The sequence below is a fragment of the Arvicola amphibius genome, chromosome 9, assembly GCF_903992535.2.
Source record: "Arvicola amphibius chromosome 9, mArvAmp1.2, whole genome shotgun sequence".
In the NCBI taxonomy this organism is placed as follows: domain Eukaryota; kingdom Metazoa; phylum Chordata; class Mammalia; order Rodentia; family Cricetidae; genus Arvicola; species Arvicola amphibius.
This window is the reverse complement of record NC_052055.2, coordinates 56,360,110-56,386,865: the sequence shown is the minus strand read 5'-3', so window position 1 is coordinate 56,386,865 and position 26,756 is coordinate 56,360,110. Positions and strand designations below refer to the sequence as shown.

General features: G+C 39.3%; 1 protein-coding gene across 9 annotated transcripts in view; it reads left to right on the top strand.

Moving 5' to 3' along the window:
* Positions 1 to 1,154: 1,154 nt before the first annotated feature.
* Senp1 (SUMO specific peptidase 1) overlaps positions 1,155 to 26,756 on the top strand; it is a 62,901-nt gene continuing 37,299 nt past the window's right edge. Inside the window, exons 1-8 of one of the 9 annotated variants that reach the window (XM_038342947.1) lie at positions 1,155 to 1,395; positions 6,595 to 6,642; positions 7,865 to 7,900; positions 8,929 to 9,059; positions 10,235 to 10,319; positions 11,228 to 11,269; positions 15,731 to 15,890; positions 19,996 to 20,167. In XM_038342947.1, the coding sequence (XP_038198875.1) occupies positions 6,639 to 6,642; positions 7,865 to 7,900; positions 8,929 to 9,059; positions 10,235 to 10,319; positions 11,228 to 11,269; positions 15,731 to 15,890; positions 19,996 to 20,167 (630 nt within the window). In that variant the 5' untranslated portion in view covers positions 1,155 to 1,395; positions 6,595 to 6,638. Of the gene's footprint in view, positions 1,396 to 1,430; positions 2,032 to 6,594; positions 6,643 to 7,864; positions 7,901 to 7,933; positions 9,060 to 10,234; positions 10,320 to 11,227; positions 11,270 to 15,730; positions 15,891 to 19,995; positions 20,168 to 26,756 lie in introns of those variants that run through there. The other 8 variants (XM_038342948.1, XM_038342943.1, XM_038342949.1 and 5 more) reach the window with 8 other exon arrangements.

The following is a 26,756-nucleotide window of genomic DNA, read 5'->3' as shown; positions in this document are numbered from 1 at the left end:
CATAATTAAAGGTACCTGTGCTCTGAGCAGTCCTGACTACTTGGCGAGACTGAATCACGCACATGAAAAATTTCAGTTGAAATTCGTCTTTATGCATGGCTATTTCCTAGAAATAAAGAGTTTAATCCAGATAAATAGATCTGTAGAATCATTAAAATGTCGAAGATTGACATGGTCTAGGTGTATTTAATACTGCCAAGCTTTAGGACTTGGCCACATAAAAATATAAGTATATAAGGTGATATAAATAATCTACTTTTATATATACACCAAGTCAGGGTCCCTGGACAAGTTCATCTCCTTCCCTTTCCCAGTTGCTCAGAGTATGGAAAAGGCTGGAGCTTCCAGAGGTGTTCCCTACTTTAAGACTCAATTCAGCTCATGCCTTTAATCCCAGCACTCGGGAGGCAGAGGGGGGGCGGAACTCTGTGAGTTCAAGGCCAGCCTGGTCTACAAGTGCTAGTTCCAGGATAGGCTCCAAAGCTACAGAGAAACCCTGTTTCAAAAAACCAGGAAAAAAAAAAAGGACTCAATTCAGACAGGCAATCAACTGGGTCTAGAATACCTATTCTGAAGCACCTCCATAAGGCTTTTCTAGGTAGGGTCTGAGCCAGAGGCCTACTAAACTAAGGGAGCTTGGAAAATAATTTGAATGAACAAAAATTTCTTTTCCATTATTTTCGCTTAAAAAGTGTGGCCTAAATTACATGTCTAAGACCTCTGGTGAGCCTCACTAGAAATCACTGTTTTAAATTCCTCCAGTTATGGAAGGTTCTGCACGTTGTCAGCCTTAAGCTAAGGTGTTCTCAAAGTTTCTCTTCCCAGTCTCTGGTTCCCGTCTCCCGTCCCCCTCGCCCCACTTCCTGTGATCCCTCAAGCATGACAAGAAGCACATTAATTTCCAGAAGATACAGTTTGAAATCGACTTAAGATATCAAATTCTCATTTAACAAGAAAGGCACAACAATGTAAGGCCACAGTGAAAAACTGCCACGGAAACCTGAGCGTAAACCAAAAAAAAAAAAAAAAAAAAATCAACGAACGGAACCAGAAGACAGCGGGTAAGGGAGCCGAGGGACAGAGAAAAGCAAAGGACGGCGGGCGCACTAACACTATTCCAAGTGTGAGAAAGAGGAAAAGCCCGGTCTGAGGGCGACGGGGAGACTAAGCTTAGACTCAAACGCTCGTTTGACTGCTCAGCCTCGCCACCTCGCGCAGGCGTCCCACGAGCCTGTAACTCTGCTCTTTGACCTCTTGCCCCACCCCCTTTCCTCCTCGGCAGCTGCCCAGCCGTCTTCCGGTGCTGTAAAGACGGTTCCGGTTCACGGAGGTTCCCGGGCTTTGCGTTCCGCGCCCGGCCGGAAACTCCTTTGCCTAGCAGCCGGTTCCGGTTCGGTGAGTGGCGGCGGGAAACTGGGGGAGGGGTGAGGATGGAGGGAGACTGGGCCGGGAGGCTCTGTCGGACCGGGCTCGCCGGCCTCCACGGGGCTGAGCGGAAGCGGGGACCGCGGTGTGGACAGTGCTTTTTCTTCCGCCCCGCCCCCTGGGACCACCTCCACTCCCCCCTGCTGTCCGGTGGCGGCTGTCTGGCCCGGGGCTGGTAGCCGGGCTTCCCGAGGCCGCCCTTTGAGGCCTCTATCGCCTGACCCGCGGAAGAGGCTATCTCCCCGCGGTCACAGCAGGCCCTTCTCAGCGCCCAGCTCTACTTTTCCACTGAGAAAAGACCGCTTGGGATTCCTGGAGTTTCCCGCCAGAGCAGGGTCCTCTCCAAGGGAGAGCTGTTTTCACCAAGGAAGTTCAGCTTTCAATCCCACCTGCTTCTCCTCTCTTCTTCCTTGAGACCTGAGTGATACTCCTCGACTACTTCTGTGTCCCACGTAAACAGTTCTCCAACTCTTTTACGCTGTGGTATTTCCCCGAGATGTGATATCGCTAGTGCCACCACCAAAGAGAAACGTCTGGACCCTTCTGCACAGGTTATGAAACCCCCCTTAACTGCCACAGCTTTCTTACCTGGCTCATCGCCTCTTGGTAATTGTCTTGAACCTTTTCTTCGTATACCCTAATGTGATCTTTCTGGCTGTGTGCTAGGTTTCCCTGGTCTTGAGCTTGGTGATTTCTGTTTTATCAGTACCTCTACAGTTTTTCTGTTATCTTGTTGGCAATAACTCGCTCCTTTATCACTTTAAACTCACACTTGTTAAAATTATTTAGTTCATGTGGCACACTGTGCTGGAGTGGTGGTGATTCTTGTAAAAATTATGCGGTCTGTTGTAGTCTGCCAACTGTCTGACTTAAGGTTTTCGTTGTAATCGGAAATTCTGGATGAAGTAGATACATGCGTACGTGTTCTTCATAAAGAGCATTTGTATTCAGGATTTTGGCTGATGTGTGGATTGCACCGCCTTTGAGGTGACGGTGACACCTTCATGATTGACTTTAACCTTCCAATTAGACTGCCTGCTCCCTCTCCCCGTCCCTTCTAGACAGTTTCATTCATTTTACCTGATTTCAGTTCATTACCCCAACTGCAGAAGTGGCGATCCTGTCGCTCCGCTGAAGCTGAGTCTAGAGAGGGAGTGGATGAGAATACAAACAGGTTCTGCCACTTGTGGCTAAAGTGATGTAATTTTTTCTTTCACTGACTTATATTTCTCCTGCCAGTTGCACCAGCTTTGCTGTGCCTGTGAACACATCTGCCTCTGCCTCCTGAGTGCTGGGATTAAAGGTGTGCGCCACCCCGCCTGACCACTGAGCTTCCAAGCGGCAAAGACCATCTTATTTGTGTTTGTATTCCAGCAACTGACAGTGTAGTTAGTGTATGTGTGGAAGAAGGTAAAAATCACTTACAACTGTAGAATATTAAGGTGCTTACGGCACCAGTTTAATTGGGGGAGAGATTGCACATAGAAATACTATTGTGGGGACCGGAGCAGAGGATGATGTGGTGTAAACTGTATCCCAGAACTCCAGAGTAGGGTTACTCACACCGTTTTCACAGCCTGGCTCTGGATACAGCTACCTTACAGTGCTGTATGTTTTCACAGCCTGGCTCTGGATACAGCTACCTTACAGTGCTGTATGTTTGCCGGTAACTTCATCACTAAATTTTGTAGTCATCTCTTCCAAACAATACAGCCTTACAAATGATTTGTCAATTTCTATTCTGTTGCAGTCAAGACCTTTTCTTTTCCCACAGGTTTTCCTGTCACTGGTGTCTCACTACTGACTTAATTCGCATTAATAACTAGCTGCTTCTTAATATTCTTAATTACATGACTGATGCACAAGCAATGAATTATTAGAATGATTTTCTTTTGTTGTTGTTTTTCTGAGATAGGGTTTCTCTGTGTAGTCTTAGTTATCCTGGAATTCACTCTGTAGACCACGCTGGCCTCACAGACATCGGCCTGCCTTTTCCTATGTGGCACACGCCTTTGATATTAGCTCTCAGGAGGCAGAGGCAGGCGGATCTACAGAGCAAGTACCAGGACAGCCAAGGCTACACAGAGAAACCCTGTCTCAAAAAAAAAAAAACAAAAAGAAAGGAAGGAAGAAAAAAAAATTGTCATCCTTGTTAGAATTTGAAGACATCTAAGGCTTGTTATCTGTTTTTTAAGTCTCTTCTTGCAACACATTACTAATGAAGGTACTAAAAGTACACACAGAAACAAGGCACGTCTGTGCTAAGGTGCGGATGTGGGGCTTTAATCATCTGAATGTGTAAGTCAGGGTGGATTACCCAAAGCTAGCTGGAAGTTCTGTTTCAATTGTCCAGGCAAATCTGAATGAATGTTTGAGGGATGTGAAGCTGTGCTATGCTTGAGATGTGTACTTGCTGAGGGATTCTTGGGGCCTTCCTTTTGCCCCATCTCTGTGATTTCATGCAAATCATTTAACTTTTCTGAATTAGTGAATTTCTAGCTTGTTTTCCCCTTCCCTTACCATTATGAAAAAGAAATTAACTGGGATTGTTCTACTGAATACCAGATTTTTTTTCCTTTCTTTTTGAGAGAGCATTTTGTTGTATTATAATCCAGAGTGGCCTCAAACTTGAAATCTTTCTACCTTCGAAGTTCTGGAATTAAATTAGTTGTCATCATCTTCTTCTTCCTCCTCTTCATCATCCCTCCCTCTCCCTCTTCCCGCCTCTTCTTCTTTCCCACATTAATCTGGACCCTAAAAAATTCTACCCTAGGGCAAGAGGAATATGTCAGCAGTTAAGAGCTCTGGCTTTCAGAGGACCCAGGTTCCACACAGGTTGACAACCATCAGTAACTCCAGTTCCAGGGCTCTGACGCCCCCTTCTGATCTCCACAGGCACTAGGCACACACATGGTACACAGACACACATTCAGGCAAAATACTCATACAAATAAAATAAAATAATCCTTAAAAAAGAAAGAATTCTACCCTGTTTAAAAAAAAAAAGGGATAATAGCCTGGAGATATTCTGATTAGAAGCTTTATGCTGCATTAAGCATTTAGAGATAGTTGAAACCTAAATCTAAGGTTTAAGCCGTCTGGGGGATCCTAGCAGGCCTAGGCGCTCTGCTCACTGAAGCAGCCTTCCTTGTATGCTCTTTGTTGTGACCATCAAGAAAGCCTGTTGACTTCACACAGTCTCTTGACTACTGTGAGGATTCAGGATGACTGTGAACTGGATAATCTAGTGCTCGGTCTTTTTTTTTTGCATTTTATTTATTTGGTTTTTCAAGACAGGGTTTCTTTGAACTAGCTCTGTAGACCAGGCTGGCCTTGAACTCACAGAGCTCCACAGGCCTCTGCCTTCCAGGTGCTGGGATTAAAGGCGTGCGCCTCTACTGCCCAGCTAGTGCTCAGTCTTCTTAACCACGGTCCTAAAAGTGGGTGTGCATGTGTGGTTATGTTAAATAAGTAGCTCCAAGCTGTTAGACTCTTAACTACCCCAACTCTTTTCTGGGAAAATTCATTATCTGTAACTTCTCTTTCTGCAGTTTCAGTTATAGTCAACTGTATTTAGAAAATAAATGGAAAATTCTATGTTTCAAGACAAACGATATTCATAGGAACACATTCACACAGTGTGTGTTTTACTATGTAACTCTAGCTGGCCTAGAACTCACTTTGTAGACCAGATTGGCCTCAACTCACATAGATCTACCTGCCTCAGCTTCCCAGATTGTTCTGTTTTTATTACTGTTGTTCTAATTTAAACTTTCTTAGATAATTATGTATAGGAAGTAAGTGTGTGTGTGTGTGTGTGTGTGTGTGTGTGTTTACAATTCAGTCCCATTTGTAGTTTTAGACTGTTGTGATCCAAGGCTCTGAATCAACTCAAGCAGACACAAGAAATTACTAGAAGGCAGGGGAGCACAAAAGAAGTGGGGAAGGGTAGGAGGCTGATAGATCAGGGCACAGAACAGACCCAGGAGCTGAACTACAACCCCAAATGCCAGTTGAAGCAAGTATTTAAGTATAAAAATCATAAAGATTTGTTGCCAAGTTACAGTTTTTCACCAATCAGAATTCAAAGATTAGGGGCTTCTTTGAATGTTACATCATTATCAACCGATATACAATGTAAGCCTTTCAGTCCAACCAATCAAATTCATTTGTTTTATTTTTTCTTGGGAATAGTCATGTTTCTAGAGAACTAAAGATGCATAATGACTATGTCTATGGTTTAGGGAGGAGGTAGGTCAGCTATTGGAAGGTTCCCAGCTCCCCTAGGGCTTGGGAACCTGAATTGTATTTCACCTTACAGGTAAAATGGTGTCTGAAGTCAAAATGGCAACACTTAGGACAAGGAGCTTTTTTTGCCTGTTCCCAACAAGACATTTACTGGATGCTTTGCAACATATATCTCCTTGAGGGGAGCTTCTATAGAGATAAAGGAACTTTGGTTTAAGCAAGTTTGATTTGGTTTGGTTGGTTAGTTTGGCACTAAGGATTGAAAAAGGGCCTTGTCCATGCTATGCAAGGGTTTACCACTGAACCAGTTTCAACCCTGGTTGTTGGGTTTTTTCTTTCTTTCTTTTTTTTTTTTTTTAGCAGTTTGGTGGGTAATGTTGGAGGGAGAGGGAGAGAAAGAGTGCTTTGTACAGCTGAAAGGATTCCTTGATTGTACTTAGTAAATTTTCATCATTTTGTTTGTCTGCTAATAAGATTTATAGAAATCTTAAGAGAAATCTTAGAATTACAAAGACTCACTTGCTTAGAAAAAATGTCTTAGTATGAAGTAATAGAAAGAGCAGTGGATTAGGAAGAATTGCTAGTTGTAATTTCATTGCAGTAGCTGGCTGTATTTTTATACATGAGATTCAGTCTCGGGGGGGGGGGGTTGGCTCACTCCATTTCTTCAAAACTTCTGCTTTGAAGATCTGTGACTCTCTGGGTTACCTATAATTGCTGTTTAATGCAGCGTAGTTTGCAGCCATGTTTGGAATTACCTCGGCAATGTTTGGAATTTATTTTTCACTTTTTTCTCAACAAATCAATAGCCTTTGCCATTTTTCTCCATTAATGACATCAATGCCGCTTCTGTGTAAGCTGTTATATAATATTTGAAATAGATGCTTTATGGTTTATTTATATTTTTGTCTTCTTTTACAGGTTTTTGTATCTTTGCTAAAGTCAGTGATGTGAAAAGACCTGAAATGGGTAAGACTAACTAAAGCAGTCCTTCCGTCCTCTTAGTTACTGACTAGTTAGGCTGCGGAGAAAGAGCGAGTTTCCCAGTATTTGCTACGTTTGTGTCTTTGTGCATAGCAATAATATTACAAGATCTTAGTCCTAACTAAATGCTGATAGATGGATGCATGGATGGATGGATGGATGGATGGATGGGTGGGTGGGTGGGTGGGTGGATGGATAAATAGATATACACACTCAGCAATATTTTCCTTTGGTTAATACATTGCTTACAGAGTCATTTAAGATTATTTTCTTATTCATTGTTTTGAAAAAAATAAATGCACACTAGTAGTATTTGTTATGCTTACTATGTATCTACTCTAAGTATTTAATATACGTTAATTCATTTCTATTGTTTCACTCATCTTAGAAGGATATCTAATAGTGTATACAAAATAGACAGGATTGTACCAACAATGTATTGTATCAATAAGGAAAGTGAGATACAGGTTAAGAAACCTGCTTGGGATCATATACTCCATCTAGCAGAGTTCAATCCCTGTTAGTACTGTGTTACACTGCCTCATGTGGATAAATAATTTGAGGAAGGTAAATATTGTGTTTCCTGTTGCTAGTGATATTGAAACTTTGTACTCAGAACATGTACCCTGTTTTCCCCATGTCTCTAAAGATGCTCAGTGTTCAGACAGGAATAGCAGTCAGATTAGGAATAAGTTGGAATGGCTACATCCATGTTTCTTTTAAATTCACCTTAAACCTTTCTTTACTTCCTATATTTTCTTTTTAAAAAAATATTTATTTATTAGGTATACAATATTCTGTCTGCATGTCTGCCTCCAGGCCAGAAGAGGGCACCAAACCTCATTACAGATGGTTGTGAGCCACCATGTGGTTGCCGGGAATTGAACTCAGGACCTTTTGGAAGAGCAGGCAATGCTCTTAACCACTGAGCCATCTCTCCAGCCCTACTTCTACATTTTCGTTACTGTTACCACCCCCACCCCCACCCTGCACTCTTCTTTCTCATCGTTTACCCCTCCTCCTTATTTGTTTCTATTTTCACATTGCTGTTATCAGTGTAAGTCACTGAGTTCTCATAGCTCTCATTTGTTCCCGTGTCAGCCCTTTTATGGTAAAAATGTCTCTAAAGTAAGATTCTGCCATAGTACTGTAGCCGTTGAGATGATACTTACTAAGAGTCATACAAATAAATTCTACTTTTTTACAGAAAAAATCAAGTGGATTAAGAAGTTTTTAATGGCTGGTATGTTGTGGGAGGGTACATGCACATCTATGTATAGGTATGCTTGCCCATGGGAATGCATGTACATGCCTGAAGAGGATTTTGAGTATCCTGTCTGCCTTATTCCTTTAAGACAGGGACTTTCACTGAACTGGAAGCTTACTGTTTTTGCTAGGTTAGCTGCTGGTCAGTAAGCTCCTAGAACCTGCCTGTTTCTACCACACATTGCTGGGGTCACAGGTAAACACCGCCTTGTTTGGTTTTTTACATGGGTGCTGGAGATTCAGTCTGAGGTTCTCACACTTGTACAGCAAACATTTCTGCCTACTGAGCCATCTTCCCAGCTCCTGGCTTCAATTTTAAAGCACCTTTTTGAGTTAAGACAACAAATGAACTGCTATGAACAGAGGTTTTGAATGGTGATATACACTCACTTCTTCCCTTTCTAAGTGATAGGGCTTGACGTCCCATCCTTGCTGATCCCAAACTCAGGGTCTGTTGGTCTGCCTTTGTTTTGCAAGTACCTACAACTTGTAGAGCATGGCTCTTTACCCAGTATCCTATTTTTTTAAATAGTAAATTTTATTTTTTAAGATTTATTTATTGTGTATACAATGTTTCTATTGCCTGTATACCTCCATACCAGAGAGGACACCGGATCTCATTACAGATGGTTGAGAGCCACCATGTGGTTGCTGGAAATTGAACTCAGGACCTCAGGAAGAGCAGTCAGTGCTCTTAACCTCTGAACCATCTCTCCAGCCCAATGTTAAATCTATTATACTTAAAACATTAAAAGTTTTCTTTGGGGGAAATTTCATTATTTTAAGAACTATTAATCAGGCTGTTTTTAGTCTTGTGTAGATTTTGAGCTACTTGTTATATGTTTTCAGTCAATTCTAAACTGGCCAGTGTCTTCACATGTTAAAAAAGGTTTTATTTGACTATATAATTCTTTGAGAATCATTTTTATTAGGTGAAAAGATTGACTCATAGGAAACTGTGTTTGAAGGATTGTGTTACTTGATCTCATCTGGACTCTTCCCTAGACGACACTGCCGATGGGGTGAAGATGGACGCTGGAGAAGTGACTTTAGTGAACCGCAACTCCACCTTCAAGACCCATCTCCTGCCACAGTCACACTTTCCCAAGGACCAGCTTTCACTTTCTGACCAGCAGGTTAGGAATCATTTTTTCCTTTACTAAACTAATAGTTTTGTTCATTATAAGTAGTCATCTGATGCAGTTTGAATGCCACACTGAAAAATCCAAGCATGTGAGCTTTTTAGAATAAATAATTTTAGTGTTTGGATTTCTGCTTGGTTTAAGATAAAAAAAAAGTTAAGACAAAACAGATGACATATGAATTAAGAACAATATTTTTTAGAAGGCTCTTCATTGTTCCTCGGGATATTAAACTGTTGACACGTAGATCTTTCTTCTTTTAAACTAAGTCTTAAAATTACTAAGCATTAGCTTAGGGGAGGGGTGATACACAGTTATTCTGAGGAGCTTTGGCTGTGATATAATTCACAGTGTTTCAAGGTCTGGCCCAGAATGCAGCATCTGCATTGCCAGGGACCTGGTGAAAGTACAGAATCTGAGCATCTCCCACGGGAACAGAAACTGTATTGTAAAATCATCCCTAGCAGACTTATATGTGTACTAAAATAACAGGAGCACTGCTGAAACAGCAGTCTTGGGCCAGGGATGGCTCAGCAGATAGAGAAAGTTTCTGCCAAGCCTGATTACCCTCGTTTGATTCCTTCAAGTTGTCCTCTGACCTCGTCACTTATGCCATGAGATGTGCAATAAATAACTGTAATTTTTAAAATTAAAACAAAGAAAATAGTCTTGCTCAGTAGGAAAGCCTGTGGAAATTTGAATGAGATAATTTGTTGTTGTGGGAATCTGCTTATGTGTAGTAGATTAGGCACTGGTCCCCCATAGTCATTTGAGTGTTGCATATATGCTTACATCTTGTACTTGAGAAGAGGTGGTCTGTAAAGTGTCCAAAAGAATCAAAACCAAGTTGATATTCTCAGCTTCTGTGACTTGTTATAATTTAGTTTCTGATAGAATACAGTAAATGCAGATATACCATCCAGTGAACATCCTTTAAGCTGTAGAGCAGATAGTTACGTCCCATCTTCCCCTGAAATCTGAGTAATTTCACCAAATTGTCTTCTTCTTGTTGTTAATATACAGCTTATTTATAATATAATAAATATATATGTAATATATTGAGTTGCAAAGTATATCATAGTCCTGTTTAATGATGTTTTCCTTAGTATAGACTTTTATTCTCTTTTATTGTCAAAATTATGATTTGAGAAAGCAATCTTGTGTTTTAGATCCTGCCGTCTAGGCAGGGGACTTTGGACCGACCTTCCTCATGTTCTACAAGAAGTGCAGCTTATAATCCAGATTACTATTCAGGTATGGCCATTGCTTGTATTCAGCTCACTGCGCACCCTTCACGTTTCTTCATATAAATATCTGTGTTTACCATCTCTAAAGGTGAAGGCGTGATCAGGTATAATTGGGATGTGACTTGGTGGTAGAGCACTTACCTGTTGTGCTCAGAGCCCTGGGTCTCCTTCCCGACACTGAAAGATGAGAAGTGAAAGCGTTCTCCAAGCAGCATGGCGCTCTCCCATTGCAGCAGCATCTCAGTCAGTTGTCTGTGTGTATGGTTTTGGTTGCTATAATAGTTTGAATTTAATGTCAACCAAATACTAATTTTTAAGTGGGAAAGTTTTTTGAATTTTCTCCTCTTTGTCTCTTTCATTATAGAAAGTAAAATAGCTTTGTTTTTTGTTTTGTTTTGTTTTGTTTTTTACTATGTATATGTGATACAAAGGGTATTTGTTTCGTATTGATTTAAGCCACATGGCTAACTTATTTCTATTCTTGAAACAATTAAACCTGAAAATTGATTTCTGTCAAGGTTTCTTCCTCCGTCAGGGCAGTACATGTTAGCTACATGTCTGCCAAGCGCCTGCCACAGCCATGTGCTTGTGTATTCAAGGACTTTGGGATCCAGAGTAGAAGCTAGCATCCTCTAAGTGCCTGCTATCCCTGGCCGGCGGCCTTGTCTGCCTCTGACCTGATAACTGAGACTGCCCGTCAGTCTCTGGGCACTGACTCTGCCACACTACAGGTCTTCCCAGGTCTCTTCACTCTGTCACGCAGATCCCCTTTGACCACAAGTATGGGAACAGTAGGAACACCGCAGAGCCTGCCTACAGGAGAGGGTTGTTTTGTTTTGTTTTTGTTTTTTTTGTAAAGATAAGCTTATTATAAATTTGCACATAATAATAATTATTATTATTTGGCTTCCTCAGGATTCTTTGTCAGCAAGATGAGATCTCCTCCCCTAAAAAGACGTTAGTATGATGTTCTTTTAGACTTTATTATATTTAAGTGTGTGTTATTTAGGTGGGGGGGGGTACTATACATTGGGCACTAGCTTTCCCCTTGGGATGGGCCTTTACATAGTATGTGTGAATAATTTCAGTTGTAAAAAGACTCTGAAAGTAACTCCTTTGATTAAAAAGGGCTTTTTTTGTGAAGAAAGAAATGTGGTGTGATAGATAGTTCATTATTAATCCTACAGAAAAAAACATTTGAGTAGTTAATAAAATCAGATCATTAATATTTCCATTTGAATCATGCTGTGTTTGCTTGTAATTTCGTATGCCAGTTTTCCATTAGAAAGAAGCTTTCCATTGGGTTGAAAATAATTGCTTCATAATAAATAGTTGTATAGAAAATTAGACTTAAACCCCTTGACTAAAACCAAATTTTATTTAACTTCACTCTCTTTGGCCTCTTTCAATTTATCTCTGCATATATTCATGGTACACGTTACATGATTTGACACATAAAAATCTTTATAACTCAAAGTTTGTATTTTTTGTTCTCTATGTGTTCACATATTCTTACCCATGTTTGTTGTTTTCTATTGATTTTTAAATTGGGCATTGCTATGCACAGTCATAATCCCTTAAGTGTAGTTTCAAACTCCAAAAACTCTAAAAAAAACATTTTTTTAGATTTGACATTAAAACCTATATGAATTAGCATGAATTCTCTGTTTTGACTTCACTTATTCCTATAAAAAAAAAGTACATGCCCATTTTGCTGCCTGTACCAATATTTGTTTATAGAGGGCTGCTCCAACTTGCACTGACAAGTGTTATGTAGAATAACAGGTTATTTTGCCAAAATTCCAAGTCTGTAATTGTGAAGTACAGTTGGCCCTCAAGGCTTTATGATATGGGATGAATGCCTAGTGCCTTCATTTCTGTCATTATTTTTTCTACATCTTAAGTCCACTATACCTCTGCTATTGTTAATTATTATTAATAGCATCACTTAAAAGCATTCATATAGTATAGTGGTATATTATTTGTGTTTTAATAAATAAAGCTTGCCTGAAGGTCAGTGCAAAGCAGCCACACTAGTCAGCCATACAGGTCAGGCAGTGATGCACACTTTTAATCCCAGCACTAGAGACACATATAAGGCAGGGTGAGACAGGAACTTGTTCTTTTGGTCTGAAGATTTCATAGTGGTAAGAGCTCTCTAGTGGTTTGGCTGCTTTGCTTCTCTGATCTTCAGGTTGAACCTTAATATTTGCCTCTGGATTTTTATTATTTGTATTATATATAGTTTTTTTCTTAAATTTTAGTTGTACCTTAATACTGACAAAAATATACCAAAGATCACCCCAGATCTTCTTTTTCTTGACTGTGGCAATATTTGACCAGATTCCTAGCTTTCTACTTAGCAGCCACAAATCGTTAAGAATTATTAAATTTTTTCCTGTGTTTATCATCACTCTACAAGTTGATCCCCATACCAAAAATCTTTCAATAACATTTATCTCTCATTTGAATTTATGACCTTTTTAAGAAAATAAGAGTATTTTGTAAAATACTCTTTTGTATTTGTACATGAGAGAAAAATAATTGAATAATTAAGTCATGCTGAAGAGGGAATACTGAACTCTCTGTTATGCTCATTATCCATGTGCTGTCTACAGCTTGAAATGATCTGTTCGTCTATTAGATTTCACTTAGTTCTTGATTAAACAAGCTTCTGGCATGCCACAGACCTTAACAATCAGAATTTTACATCTAACACACAAACCCAGGGCCCTAGGTAGCAAACAGAAACAAAGCTCTTTTTTTTTTTTTTTTTTTACCAGATACTTTAAAACCTTTTTACTTACCATGCCCATTCCGATTCATTACAAACCCTGCACACCTTTTTCTGTTCTATCTGCCTTTGAGTCCACCTTGCTGATGGGACGAGGTGTGTGTCCAGGTACCTGCTGTAGCCTTCTGATCTAGTGCTGCTGTGTTCGTCTGTTCTGCCATGCTCTGTCTTCTACCAAGATGAAAATACAAATGGGAAAGCCCACGTTGTAGAATCTGGAGCTGACGATTTATTGTTCTGTTAGACCTGTCTCTCTGGAGAAAGCCTTTCAGAAAGTCTACTCAGACTCTGAACATGAGTGATTTTCCTGAGTTGTTTAGAAAACATAAATGCACACTTTGACCTTTTTAATAGCCAGTCTTATGAAGAGCACACTGAAAAAGTTTTGAAGTGTTTTTAATCCAAAAGAGCATCAACAACAACAAAAAAATAGATTGAGACAAAAAGAATTTTCTATTGCTTTAAATTTATCAATATCTTCAGAAAATATGTTAATTAGGTAACTAAGCTAACATGTAGTAGTTTTTTTTTTGCATCCCATTACTACAGTAACTAATATGCCTCAATGTTAGCAGGAGAAATAAAGGGTTACTTTCACAATGAACGATTATCTGACAGGTTCTTCCTTTGTCCTTTCTTTTTTTTGTTTTTGTTTTTTCTTTTTTCATTTTTTGAGTTATAGAGACGTGTATTGTAGATTTCATAGGTAAGAGCTTGAGGAGAGGTGAGCAATGAGCCTCTGAGCAGTGGGACTCTTGTGTTTTTAATACAACTCATTACGTTCATAAACATATTGCCCATTTCTGCAGAAAACACTCAGTTGTTTTATTAGAACATAACCACAATTACATTTTCAATGTACTCTGATTTTGTATGCATATATGAGCACATGATAAATCTCCTTGTCTCTGGCTTTATAGCTCTAATTTCTTAGTGATGACAAAATGCAGGTTAAATGTTTCTAAAAAAAAAAAAAAGATTTGCAGTCTGTTATCGGTCCCTTGTCCTCACCAGTGATTAGAGAATTCTTTAGTGATGCCATTAGCTGGGGCTAGACCCCTGCCTGAGCCCATGCTTTCCCCCTCCAGTGAATACTCTAGGGAAGGCTATTCTGACTTATCCTAGATCATATATCATGTCTATCAAGAAGATTTATATTTTTTAACAAATTTCTTCCTCAAAACATCTTTGGTTAGATCATTCAGCAAGAAGTGTGAAAGACGATTATTCCTACTGTTATGGTTTTGCATTTAGCAAGCATTGTTTCTGGGTTTCTTGCTACAACTCAAATCTGTCCTTAGAGTAACAGTAGTCATATGTTAGGTCCACTTGTTTACTATGGAGGAGGAAAGTTCTGATTCATTTTGGAAATTAATTTACTTTAGTTGTAAGCCAAGTGACGGTCGGTCATTTGATACTAATAGCACCAGGAATTGCTTTTCTCCCCCTTGCCCTGTTTCCATTGTTTCCTTAAGGAGCCTTCTTTTTAAGGCTGTTCTATTTGGATAGAGTATTAAAAGCAGACAGGTGTTTGTGTGTGTGTGTGTGTGTGTGCGCACGCACGCATGTGCACATGTGTTGAGGCACTCTCACTGTAGCCAAGGCTGGCCTTAAATTCGTTCTTGTCCTGCCTCAGCTTCTCACATGCTGGGACTACAGGTGTGTATCACCATACCCGCCCTAAATACTTTAAATAACATAAGTGCGTACTGGTGTACAGAGTTCTGTTAATGTCCTTTCAGAGTGTCGTTAGTATAAAACAAGAATTCTGATGATAGAGAATTATTGTTCCACTTACGCTCCTTAGAATTCCGTAGCATAATGTCTGGAGTTACTTTGTCAGAACTATTTTAATTTATCTGGTTCTTCTGACAGAGAGAGGGAGGCATAGAAATTATTCTGCTTCTAACTAAAACTTCAAGAGGTTTTTATCATTCTAGTTTATAATCCAGAATTTATAAAGTTAAAATAATAAATAATTTTCAGTCTGATTGCAGTAGCAAGGATTGGAGTATTGATGATATATATAACTGTGGCTTTAGAAAAGCCACTAAAGATTGTACTAGAACCAGAGGTGTATATATAGTAGTCATTCCTGCCATAAGCCAACCAGTATAAGCAGCACTTAGATCTGTACTCTGAGAGATTCCCTGAGTCTGGGACATTATAACCATACAGAAGAAGTGACACCGGCTGCTTAGTAAGCAATAACTGTTGTTCATTTGAATTACGATCTCCTCGGCCCTCCACTTGCTTTCTTACTGGTCTGGCCTACCTTCTTTCAGGCCCAGGCCTGGGAGTGCTTGCAAGATATAGTTGGGGTAAAATGTTGACTTTTGGTGGACACCACGGAGTCACATTGATGCAGATAAGGCACATGGCTGTGGCAGGATTCAGCTCCTTCATCAATTTTCAGGTTAGTATGTATGGCTGAATCAATTATAGTTTGTAGAAGTTCCCTTACTGCAGATTATTGGCAGTTGAGACTGGGATCTTTGTCCATGAGAGACATGGTGATCTGCTACATTAGTGTGGAATGCAATGATGGAACACATGGTTGCAATCATGAAAAGACCTAGATCTAGTTATTTGTTCAACTTATTCAGACTTTCATTTTATTTTAGATAACCCCTCCTCAGACAGTTTCCTTGGCTCAGATGACACAGGAACCTTTGGTCAAAGTGCAAATGGACAGTGGAGAAACTCCACTCCAGCACCAGTCTCAACATTACAAAAGTCCAGAAATAGCCGAAGTCTTTACCTCGAAACCCGGAAGACCTCAAGGTTAGTTGTTTTTTTTTTTTTTGTTTGTTTGTTTGTTTTTACCTACTTTTCAAACCTTTTTTCAGATATAAGGGAAAAGGCTATAAGATAGATGTGCATTAGAACTTTCAATGAGTAATACTATTTTAGGGCTTTACACCATAAGGAGATACACAAATCTATCTCCTTTGTGTTGAATTTGGACAGTAGTCAACTCTTGTAAATCTTTAAAAGAGACACCATTGAAGGAAGTCCTGGTGGGTGTAAATGTTTCGGACTCTTTAGGATAGTGTTCAAATAGTCTACTAAATTTTAAAGTGGAAATTAAGTCAGTCTCTGAAACTTGAGTGGCAGAGTCTACAGCATTTCACGTGAGCTGACTTGAATCTGCTTCAGGTCTGAACTAGTTAGAGCCAAGTATCTTGTAACTCTTAGGAAGGAGAGGTCGTAGGGAACCTTAACACCTGTTCCCTTTCCAAGGTTATACTGGTCATTAAAGACAGGTGCTTCAGATATTTTATCATTACTATTTGTTTTTTTTTTTTTTTTTTTTTTTTTTCCCAAGACAAGGTTTCTCTGTGTAGCCCAGGCTGTCCTGGAACTCGCTCTGTAGACTATGCTGGGCTCAAACTCACAGAGCTCCACCTGCTTCTGCCTCCTGAGTACTGGCTGGGATTAAAAGCATGTGCCGTCACGCCCGGCTTATTTTTAAATTTTGACAGTATTGGGAAATCATACCCAGGGAATTGTGTACTCTAGCAAGTTCTCTACCACTGAACTATGTTCCCAGCCCATCAGTATATTTATTTTTGTTTGTTGGAGATGAAATCTAATGTAGCCCAACCTGGACTCAAAACTCCGTATGTAGGCAAGCATGACATTGAGTTTCTGATCCTTCTGCCTCTAACACCTAGGTCCTGAGATTACAGATGTTCCAGGCTCCCAGCCCATGTGTTAATAAAGTTTTTCTTCTAACATTTTAAATTCTCTGTATGTATCTGAGGAATGTGAGGTCATTTAGCTTCCTGGTTAACCAAACTTCATGATTGACTGAAACCAACAGAATGGCTTTTATTTTCTTGAAGATTACCAGCACATGGATTCTGGGAATATATGTTATAACTCTTAGGGGTAATTTTCACCAGTTTTTAATTTTTTAATCATATAAGATTTAGTACATTTATACTGTAAAAATTAAAGTGTTGACAATAAAGGGAAAACTTTTGAACTCCCCACAAGCTCCTTCTCCCATTGGTCTTTCCTCCTAAGCCTCTTCCTGTCTCTGCATGTCCCGTAGGTACACATAGTGCACTGTATAATGCATGGTCTTAGTCCTCAATAAGAGTTCATGTATTATTTAACAAGTTGCTTTTTAAAAATTGATAACACTGTATTGCTATTTTTAATGATGTTATAGAAAAAATACATATGCTTTTTAAAAAATTTAAAAATACAGATAAGCAAAAATAAAAATAAAACATCACATTTCTACCAGAGGACAACACTTGTAAAAATCTTTTCTTTCAGTTATCTTGGTTATCTTTAGCTCTTTTCTCAAAGACTAGTTCATGTTGTGCATACTCTTTGTTTTAAAGTATTAATTTATTGTTAGTATGTGATATGTATATGAGTTTGGCATCCATGTGGAGATTAGAGGACAATTTGGTGAAGCTGGTACTTCCACTTATGCTTGGGTTCCAGGGATCCTTAGGTTATCAGGCTCGTACATCAAGTACCTTGACTGTCTAAACTGCTTCGTCAGCCCCATGCTGTGCATACTCTTCTGTCCCCCACTTTTTTAATATCATTTATGTCTCGTTTATCCAAACCCATGTCCTATGCAGTATCACACTTACCCGTTGTCTCCCTTAATTCTCTTGTAGTCTCGAGTGGCTGGGGTCATTGTGTTTTAATAATGGCTGTGTAGCTGCCCTTTGGTTTTGATAGGTCTTCATGCTATCACAGTTTTATTGTCCATTCCCTGTGCTTTTTGTAAGTTAATTTTTTTGACTCAAAGAAATAATGATATTGCGTTATCCCACACTAGAAAACAGATGCTGTCTTGTGCCAGTTTTTCTGTCGTTAGCGACGGTAAATTGACAATCTTGTCCCTGCTTATACACTTAGAATTTGTATGATTTGAATATAACATGAATGTGGTTACTTGGCATTATGTAAGTGAACAATTTCATTTTATCTAATCCTTTAGTAATTATTAGTATCAATTGGAAATCCTTACCTAATGATATTTAGAATTAATGAAACTTTTTATTGTTGTTTCTTCTTATTAGTTGGCACTGTTTTTTTCCTAAGTTAAGGTTGTTTGATTTCTCTGAAATACATTGTCTTTTATGGGAAAGGTAGTATAAATGAATAGTTCTTTTTTAAATTCCAGTTTTCAAAGTAAGTTTTTAAAAATGATACTTCATATAGTTTAAATGAATTTAAATTACCGTGTTGAATTAAATATTTTTTAAAATTCCCCTTACGTGTTCTTTGTTCTTTTTGTTGTCCTGCTTGGTTTGGTGGCAAAAGTTGTGCTGAGTTGCATCCCAGCCCCTCTTTTATTGCTTGAGTCAGTCTCCTAAGTCACCAGGCTGGCCTTGAGCTTGTGATTCTTCTGCTGTTGCTTCTTCAATAGCTGGACTTAGAGGCCTGGGACACCAAGCCCATCCTTGTTATTTTGTTAATGCTAATATTCTGACCGTATTGGTTTTGTAACCCAGAATAGCTGGGAAGTGGGGTACTTGCTTGTTTGCATTTTAGTGATATGGTTTCCCTGCCACATTCCCCTTTGAACTTGCTTCTAACTGTGATAGACACAACCTTATTAAATATGGTAGGTACTTGTTTACTGGCACTGCAAGGTATTTTCATACCTGTGGTTATTTTAATGTTGAAAAAACACACTTGAGGAAGCTCAGATACAAAAGACATTGTAGAAAACCATTTTGCCTTTCCCAGACACTTGCACTGCCACTGCTTTCTTGCTAACCGTGTCCTCCCAGCCTGAGAGCATAAGCCTGAGCTGAAATCTGGAGTCCTTTGTTCCTTCCTCTGTATTAACATAAAATCCATAGGTTTTGAAAAGTTAGAGAGTATATTTGCTTTTTGGTGTTCTTTAGCTTCAGACCATATTAGTTTACAATCTAGCTTAGTCAGCTATTCAACTGTTTGAGTTCTCAGAGGGGAATGAAATAGAAGAAAAATTTGTTTTGGTAATAGAGTAAGTACACTAGGTAATGGCAGATAGAAAAAATCATATAAGGAGGGAAAGCTTTAAACTAGTAAGGTAGATGATTGAGGTTTTGAGTTCACAAAGATAGTTTTTTATGTCAGTTTTCCCACTAGAAAGGGCACAGATAGTAAGAATCCATAGTGTGCCGTATGGCCTGTGGACCACAGAGTGTGCTGTATAGCTTGGAAAAAAAAATCTTCTGGTTGCTTTTCTTGAAGGAGGAAAGGAAGGAGGAAATTAAAATTCACTGTAAAAGTTCAGTTGTGAGACCAGCTTGATCCATCCTTACATGTTTAAAGTACTTCCAAACTGCTTTAGGGACAAGACTGTGGAACAGAAATGAAGTATGGTAGGAAAAAAATATGTATGTGGTTAGTGTGCCTCCACTCTGGGTTTTCCAACAAAGACTAATCTGCTTTGTTCTCCCTCACGCTGTATTGCTTGCTATTTGGTTCATTCTAGATTGTGGATCCAAGAAAAACAGTTTTAATTATTTCATAAATGTATGATTTAGCGCTCTCTCTCTCTCTCTCTCTCTCTCTCTCTCTCTCTCTCTCTCTCTCTCTCTCTCTCTCTCTCTCCTCTCTCCTCTCTCCTCTCTCTCTTCTCTTTTAGTTTTAGAGCCTGTCCTGGAACTAGCTCTTGTAGACCAGACTGTCCTCGAACTCACAGAGATCCTCCTGCCTCTGCCTCTCGAGTGCTGGGATTAAAGGTGTACACCACCACCTGGCTTATTTAACAATCTTAAGATCTTTTATAACCTCGTGTGTTATATTTTACATATTTCTCACAAATGTACATCTGTCATTCTAGCTGTTTTATTATTATTATTTCTTAAAATTGGAAATAACCACTAAGTTTATCTTTTCTTACAAACTTTTTTTTTAGTGGGTTATCAAACACCTTTACAGGAAAGTCAAATCATCACTGCCATGTGTCTGCATATGAAAAGTCATTTCCAATTAAGCCTGTCCCAAGTCCATCCTGGAGTGGTTCATGTCGTCGAAGTATTTTAAGCCCTAAGAAAATTCAGAGGCGACATTTCAGCACAGCCGAAGAGGTAAGGAAAAGCTGCAGCCATAGATGCGAAGAGCAGCTAGGGCCCTTCATGCAGTGAGCCATCTGTTGCTCTCATCCATACGCATATGAACCATTGTACTTACCTAGTCCTCTTTGTGCCTTTTCTCCCATAATTACTGTTTGAAATTTTGCCTTAAGTCCTAAAATGCTGGAAGAGCTTTATTTTACTACTGTCTTCTGTTCCCATTGTTTCATAGCCTTTCTGAACTATTGTTTTCTTTAGTAAATCTGTAAACTTTGCTCAACAGGTTTGATCAATAGATATTTGATCAGCAGATATCTACTCTTCTTACTAGGAACAGTTTTCCTCAATTTAAAAACAAAATATACAATGAAAAGAAATTAGTTTTTATAAAGCTAGTTAGGGATGAGGGAGGTAGCTTACTCATTGAAGTGATTTCCTTCAAATATCAGGACTTCAGTTCATTTCCCAGCCCTCACATAAAAAGCTAGACATGGTGGTACATGTGGGGAGCCAGAGATGGGCAGGTGCCTGGGGCTCATTGGTCCATTGGCCTATTGGCCTAGCCTACTTGGGACTTCCAGACCAGTGAAAGACCTGTCTCAAAAATAAGACAAATAGCTTCTTGAACAACACCAGAGTTAACTATGGCTTCTGCGTGTATGTTTGCACATGCTCCCATGTGTATGTATACATATGAACACACACACACACACACACACACACACACACACACACACAGAGAGAGAGAGAGAGAGAGAGAGAACTTTTTAAAGCCAGTTAAATTTATTTACCTCTTGTCATTATGAGCAGGATCTTGGAGGTCATAGACTTTCTCAAAAGAAAGCTTTTCTGTTGGTACTTGAGTTGTCTTTTCCACACGGTAACCTAAAGGATGAGACTGTGACTGTAATATAACCTATAACTGGCATAGCAAGAAGTATGTGTATTACATATTTATTTTGTTTCTTACTAGTTTTAACTGGTTTCTATAGAGATACAAATGAATAATGATGACCTTACATTTGTACAGTAGTGTTTTAGTGTGCTTTCTATATATTAGTATATTAAATGATTGATTTCTTTTAGTCCAGTGAACTAGGTAAGGGTGTTTGTCTTCATATCTTTTTTTAAAATATTTATTTATTATGTATACAATATTCTGTCTGTGTGCATGTCTGCAGGCCAGAAGAGGGCACCCCTCTTTACAGATGGTTGTGAGCCACCATGTGGTTGCCGGGAATTGAACTCAGGACCTTTGGAAGAGCAGGCAATGCTCTTAACCACTGAGCCATCTCTCCAGCCCTTGTATTCATATCTTACAGGTTTGGAAAGAAAAGTCACCTGGCTGTTAACAGTATAGCAGGTCTAAGTGCAGGTCTTCTGAAGTGTTTTTGCTGTGCTTCCTTTACACCACATGGTGATATGGTTCCTGCCTAACATTGCTAGATAATTACAGAATTTGTCAATAGAAGATGGATGACTATTTGAAAGTGACAAATGTTTAGTAAGGATGTGCTTTCCGGAGTTTCTAAGTTTGTATTTTATCCAAGAAGAATGACAGAATAATATTTAATAGAGCAAAGACTATGCAAGAAACTGGAACATTTGCCGTTGGTAATGGAGCTAAGTGACAAGGATAAAAGGGAGATTGATTTTGAGGGCAGTGGAGGGTTGCTATGGAAACTGAGCCTTGTTCGTGGTTACTACTCAACTGACTTCTCAACACAAGTAATTTATACGTCACCTTTTGCATTATTGAATTTTGTATTTTGTGTGTTTTGATATATACATAAGTAGTTTTCTTTTTTGTTTTTGTTTTATTGAGAAGGTTTCACCCAGTAGCCCAGGCTGGCCTTCAACTCACTGTATAGTCCAGGCTGGCCTCAAATTCTTGGTTCTCATGCTTCAGCCTCCCAAGTGTTGGGATTACAGGTGTGATCTACCTTCCCTGGCGTAATTTCTCCTTAATTTCTGGACTTGAAGAGTTTGTGTTTATTCTAGAATGAGCTACAGAAAGGCTGTCTGGGAAAGGAGAAGCAGCAGCATAGCAACTAAGTAGAGCCTCCTAGAGGAACCCCTGGCTCTGGAAGTTATCTGTCAACCTGTCACTCACCTGCCGTCACTTCCTAACTTCCTTGCTTCCTGTCACTTCCACTGCCATCCCAAGAACTTGGCTAACCAAGTAATTTTTTCTTCTAGCCAACCTTTTTTGACTGGGTGAGTGGAGAGTGGAGCTGGAGTTCCCCTTCTGCTTGCAGCACAGGAAGATGGATGAGGGTTGAACCTCAGCTATGGAATGAGGTGCAGGAAATTTTGTGTCAAAGGATTTTTGGTTTGTTTTCTCCAATTAAACCACTTGTAGTTGAGAATAACCCATACGAGTATGATGAAATATTAGAACAAACATTATTAGCAAATGTTCAACAAATTGTTTATTTAATTATGAATATTACTGGTAATGCAGACATAATACTTTCTCCCCACTAGAACTAGAGGGTTTGTTTTGTGGGGGGGGGGGTTATTTTGTTTTGTTTTGTTTTGTTTTTTTGAGAAAGGGTCTCCTATATAGCTTTGCTGTCATAGAACTCATTATGTAGACCAGGCTGTCCTCAAACTCACTGAGATCCACCTGCCTTTGCCTCCCAAGTGCCGGGATTAAAGATGCACCACCATGCCTGGCTGGAACTAGAGAACTTTTTATGAGAATTTACAAAATGTAAAAAAGAAAAAAAATCCCATAGAAATGTTGACATTTACAAGAAAAAATTTTGCTTTGCTTAGGGTAAAGAAGGAAGATGGTGTATTAGTATCTAATTAAGAATTGAAATTTGTCTTTGAACTTTTGGAATGTACTGCTGTGCACAAAATTGATGGTTAAGTTATCACCACTGCTATGGTCAGTTTTAAAACAGGGCTCTTAAGACGGGGATTTTAAAAAGGGTTAAAAATGTACAAGTAGTAACTGTACAGCTATCGATTCAGAGTGTTGTCTAGCACCATTCAAATGATTTTAACCTCAGCCACATGGTGCCACTGTGTTAGCTGCACAGATGTAGAGCACTCTGAGCTGTCGTAGGCCTACACTGTACTATACTAGAGAATGTAAGTGTTAGAAAGGAGAAAATGGTATGGCAATAAAAAGTTTAAATAGTGGAAATGTAAGTCGGGCCATGAAATGGCTCAGCAGGTAAAAGTGCCTGCCACCCAGCCTGACAGCCTGAGTACTGTCCCTTCACATGTGTCACTCCCACACCAAATAAATGAATGTGGAGGGAGAGTTTGAAAACCACAAGTCTTTCTTTGTAGTTAGGTACTGTGTTGAGATAGTCCCTGAGCTGCATTCTGTGGCTGGAGCGTTGTGTTCTGGAGGGAGGGTGCCCCACTCTCCTCCTTGTGGGATGCTTTAGTAGTAGTTTCACTAAAAACCAAACATTTTGGATTTAGCAGAAACATTTTTAAGCATTTTGTTTCTGATTCATTTATATATAAAGCTATTACATTATGCAAAATGGAATGGAGAGACTATGAAGATTCTAAATTATAGTAATTTATAATAGGTTATTAGCTTGCTGAAATTAATTTTGTGTTCTTATGTTTTTGCAGTCTTACATCTCAGTTTCATACTGTACTCATAGAAATGCCACCAGATGCAGGATTTACTCACATGTTGTTAATAGACCTCACTCCGTGTGAGTGTGTGATGAATGTATGTGGACCTGCAGGTGCATGATGACTTTATTCACCAGTCCAATTGTCACCTTCAGAAAATGTCTTAACCACAGTGAACTGTGTTCTTTTTAGACACTGCATACCATTAATTGTCCCAAACATTTTCTTGTTGGCCAAGCTGCTTGAAACCTAAGTTAACCTTTATAAAGATGTATATCTTTTAGTCTTCTTTTTTTATAAATTTTATTTATTTATTATGTATACAATATTCTGTCTGTGTGTATGCCTGAAGGCCAGAAGAGGGCACCAGACCCCATTACAGATGGTTGTGAGCCACCATGTGGTTGCTGGGAATTGAACTCAGGACCTTTGGAAGAGCAGGCAATACTCTTAACCTCTGAGCCATCTCTCCAGCCCCCTCTTTTAGTCTTCTTAAATCCTTCCTATATGAAAGTCTCTGTTCTATGTTAGTATATATTCATTGTATATAATAATGAATTTCATTGTGGCACATGCATGTATGTAAGTATTTGATCATATAAGCTTCCAGTTACCCTCTCTTCCCAGGCCCTTTTCTTCGTCGTATTAGTTCTTTGCCCCACTCCTTCCTTCCTTCCTTCCTTCCTTCCTTCCTTCCTTCCTTCTTTCTTTCTTTCTTTCTTTTCTTTCTTTCGACAAGGTCCTGGCTTGCCTTACCACTTTGAAGCCCAGAGTGGCCTTTATTTGCAGCAGCCCTCCTGTCTTAGCCTCCAAAGTAATGGAATTCAAGGTGTATACCGCCATTTCCACCCACCACCCTACATCTAAAGTTTGCATCTGACACAAAACACAAATTTGTCTGAGTCGGTCTTATTTAGCATGATGATCTCTAGTAATGTCCATTCATCTTTCTGCAAACAACGTGCTCACATTTTTTAAAGCTGAATAATAGTCCAGTGTGTGTGTGTCTGTGTCTGTGTGTGTTTGTGTCTGAATTGGTGTATCCTATTTCCTTTTTCTATTAATCCCTCATGGATAACTAGGCTGATGCATTAACTTGGCTATTATGAGTAGTGTAGCTATAAACATGTTAATGCAGATTTCTTATTTTTTAAATGTTTAAGTTTAATTTCATGAGTACAGTTATCTTGCCTGCTTGTCTGTCTGTGCACCACTTGCAAACCTGGTGCCTGAGAAGCAGAATGTGTTGGATCACCTAGAAGAGGAGTTAAAAGTAGTTGTGAGCCACCATGTGTGTGGTAGGAATTGAACCCAGGTTCTCTGGAAGAGCAGCTAGTGTTCCTAACCACTGAGCCTCCTTCCCAGCCCTAGATTTCTTTATTGTATGTTGATTACTTTCTTGATTCCTTTGGATATATAGCCAAGAGTAGTGTAACAGAACCATATAATATTTCTATTTTTAGGTTTTTGAGGAACCTCCATTTTGATTTCCCTGGTGGGAATTCCCTGCACATAAGGTTTTTACAGCATCCCCATCCTATCGAGTATTTGTTGTTTCTTGATGACAGTCCTGACTGGAATGAGATAGAATCCCAATCCAGTTTTGATTTGTGTTTTTCTGATGGCTAGAGATGTTGAACATTTTATGTATTTATCATTCTTTTTTTCTTTTCTTTAAGATTTATTATGTATACTGTATTCTCAGTACTCTGCCAGAGGAGGGCACCAGATCTCATTACAGATGATTGTGAGCCACCATGTGGTTGCTGGGAATTGAACTCGGGACCTTTGGAAGAACAGGCAGTGCTATTAATCACTGAGCCATCTCTCCAGCCCCTGTATTTATCATTCTTTTGAGAACTGTCTTCCATTATGTACTCATTTCATAATTGGATAATTTATTTTGAGGGGGTTGTTTGTTTTTTAAGGATTTTATTGTGTTTGCAGTCCTGGGAGTCAATTCCAGGGCCTTACTATGCAGCTCTGGCTGACCAGGCTGGCTTTGAACTCACAGAGATCTGCTTGCCTCTGCCTCCCACTGGAATAAAGGCGTGAGCCACTACCCCTGGCCTCCAGCCCAATTTTTAAATTCAGAATTCCTCTGGTACTGTTTTTCAGCTCTTCCGTGAAGGTTTAACTTTGATTCTGAATTGTTTTTGTGCAGCGTGAGAAGTTGGGACTCTAGTTTCATTCTTCCACAGCTGCACATCTAGTTTTTCCAGAAGGATTAGTTAGAACTGACTTTCTTCAGTGTGTTTTTGAGACTTTCTTTGAGAATCAGACGGCTGAGAGCCGGGGGAGTGATTTCTGGATGCCTTCTGTTTTGTGGTAGCAGCATGCTGGTTTTACTCCTGTGCCCTGTCGTGTAATTGATGACAGATTTTCTCCTGCTTTAGCACTGCTCCTTTTGCCCAGGGTTATTTTGTCTGTTTGGTGTCTTTCATGCTTACATACGAGTTTAGGTTAGTTGTTGGTCGGTTTCTCTTTCTGACTTTCTTCCTTTGGTTTTTTTGAAACATGGTCTCATGTTTAGTTTTTTTGAAACCCAGTGTGTGTAGCCAATGATGGCCTTGAACTCTTGATTCTCTTGCCTCCATAACCAATTGTATTCATGTGCCGCCATGCCCGTTTAGTATTGATTTCTTTCTCTGTCTGTGAGGAATGATGTTGAAATTTTGATGAGGTTGTCATTGAACCTATAGATTACTTTCAGTAATAGTTATTTTCACAGTATTAGTTCTGATCCATGCACATGAGAGTTTTTACTATGCTCAGTGTCTACATTTTCTTTAGTGTCTTGTAGTTTTCATTGAGGAAGTCTTTACCTGTTTGGTTAGATTTATTCCTCCACGTTTTTCTGTATTTGTCCTTCCCTGCCACCCATTTGTATCTCTGAAGCTACTGTGAATAGAATTGTTTTCCTGAAGTGGATTGTTTTACTTTTTTGTTTGTATTTGGTCTTTTGGTTTTTGTTTTTAGCTCTTTTTAGCATGAA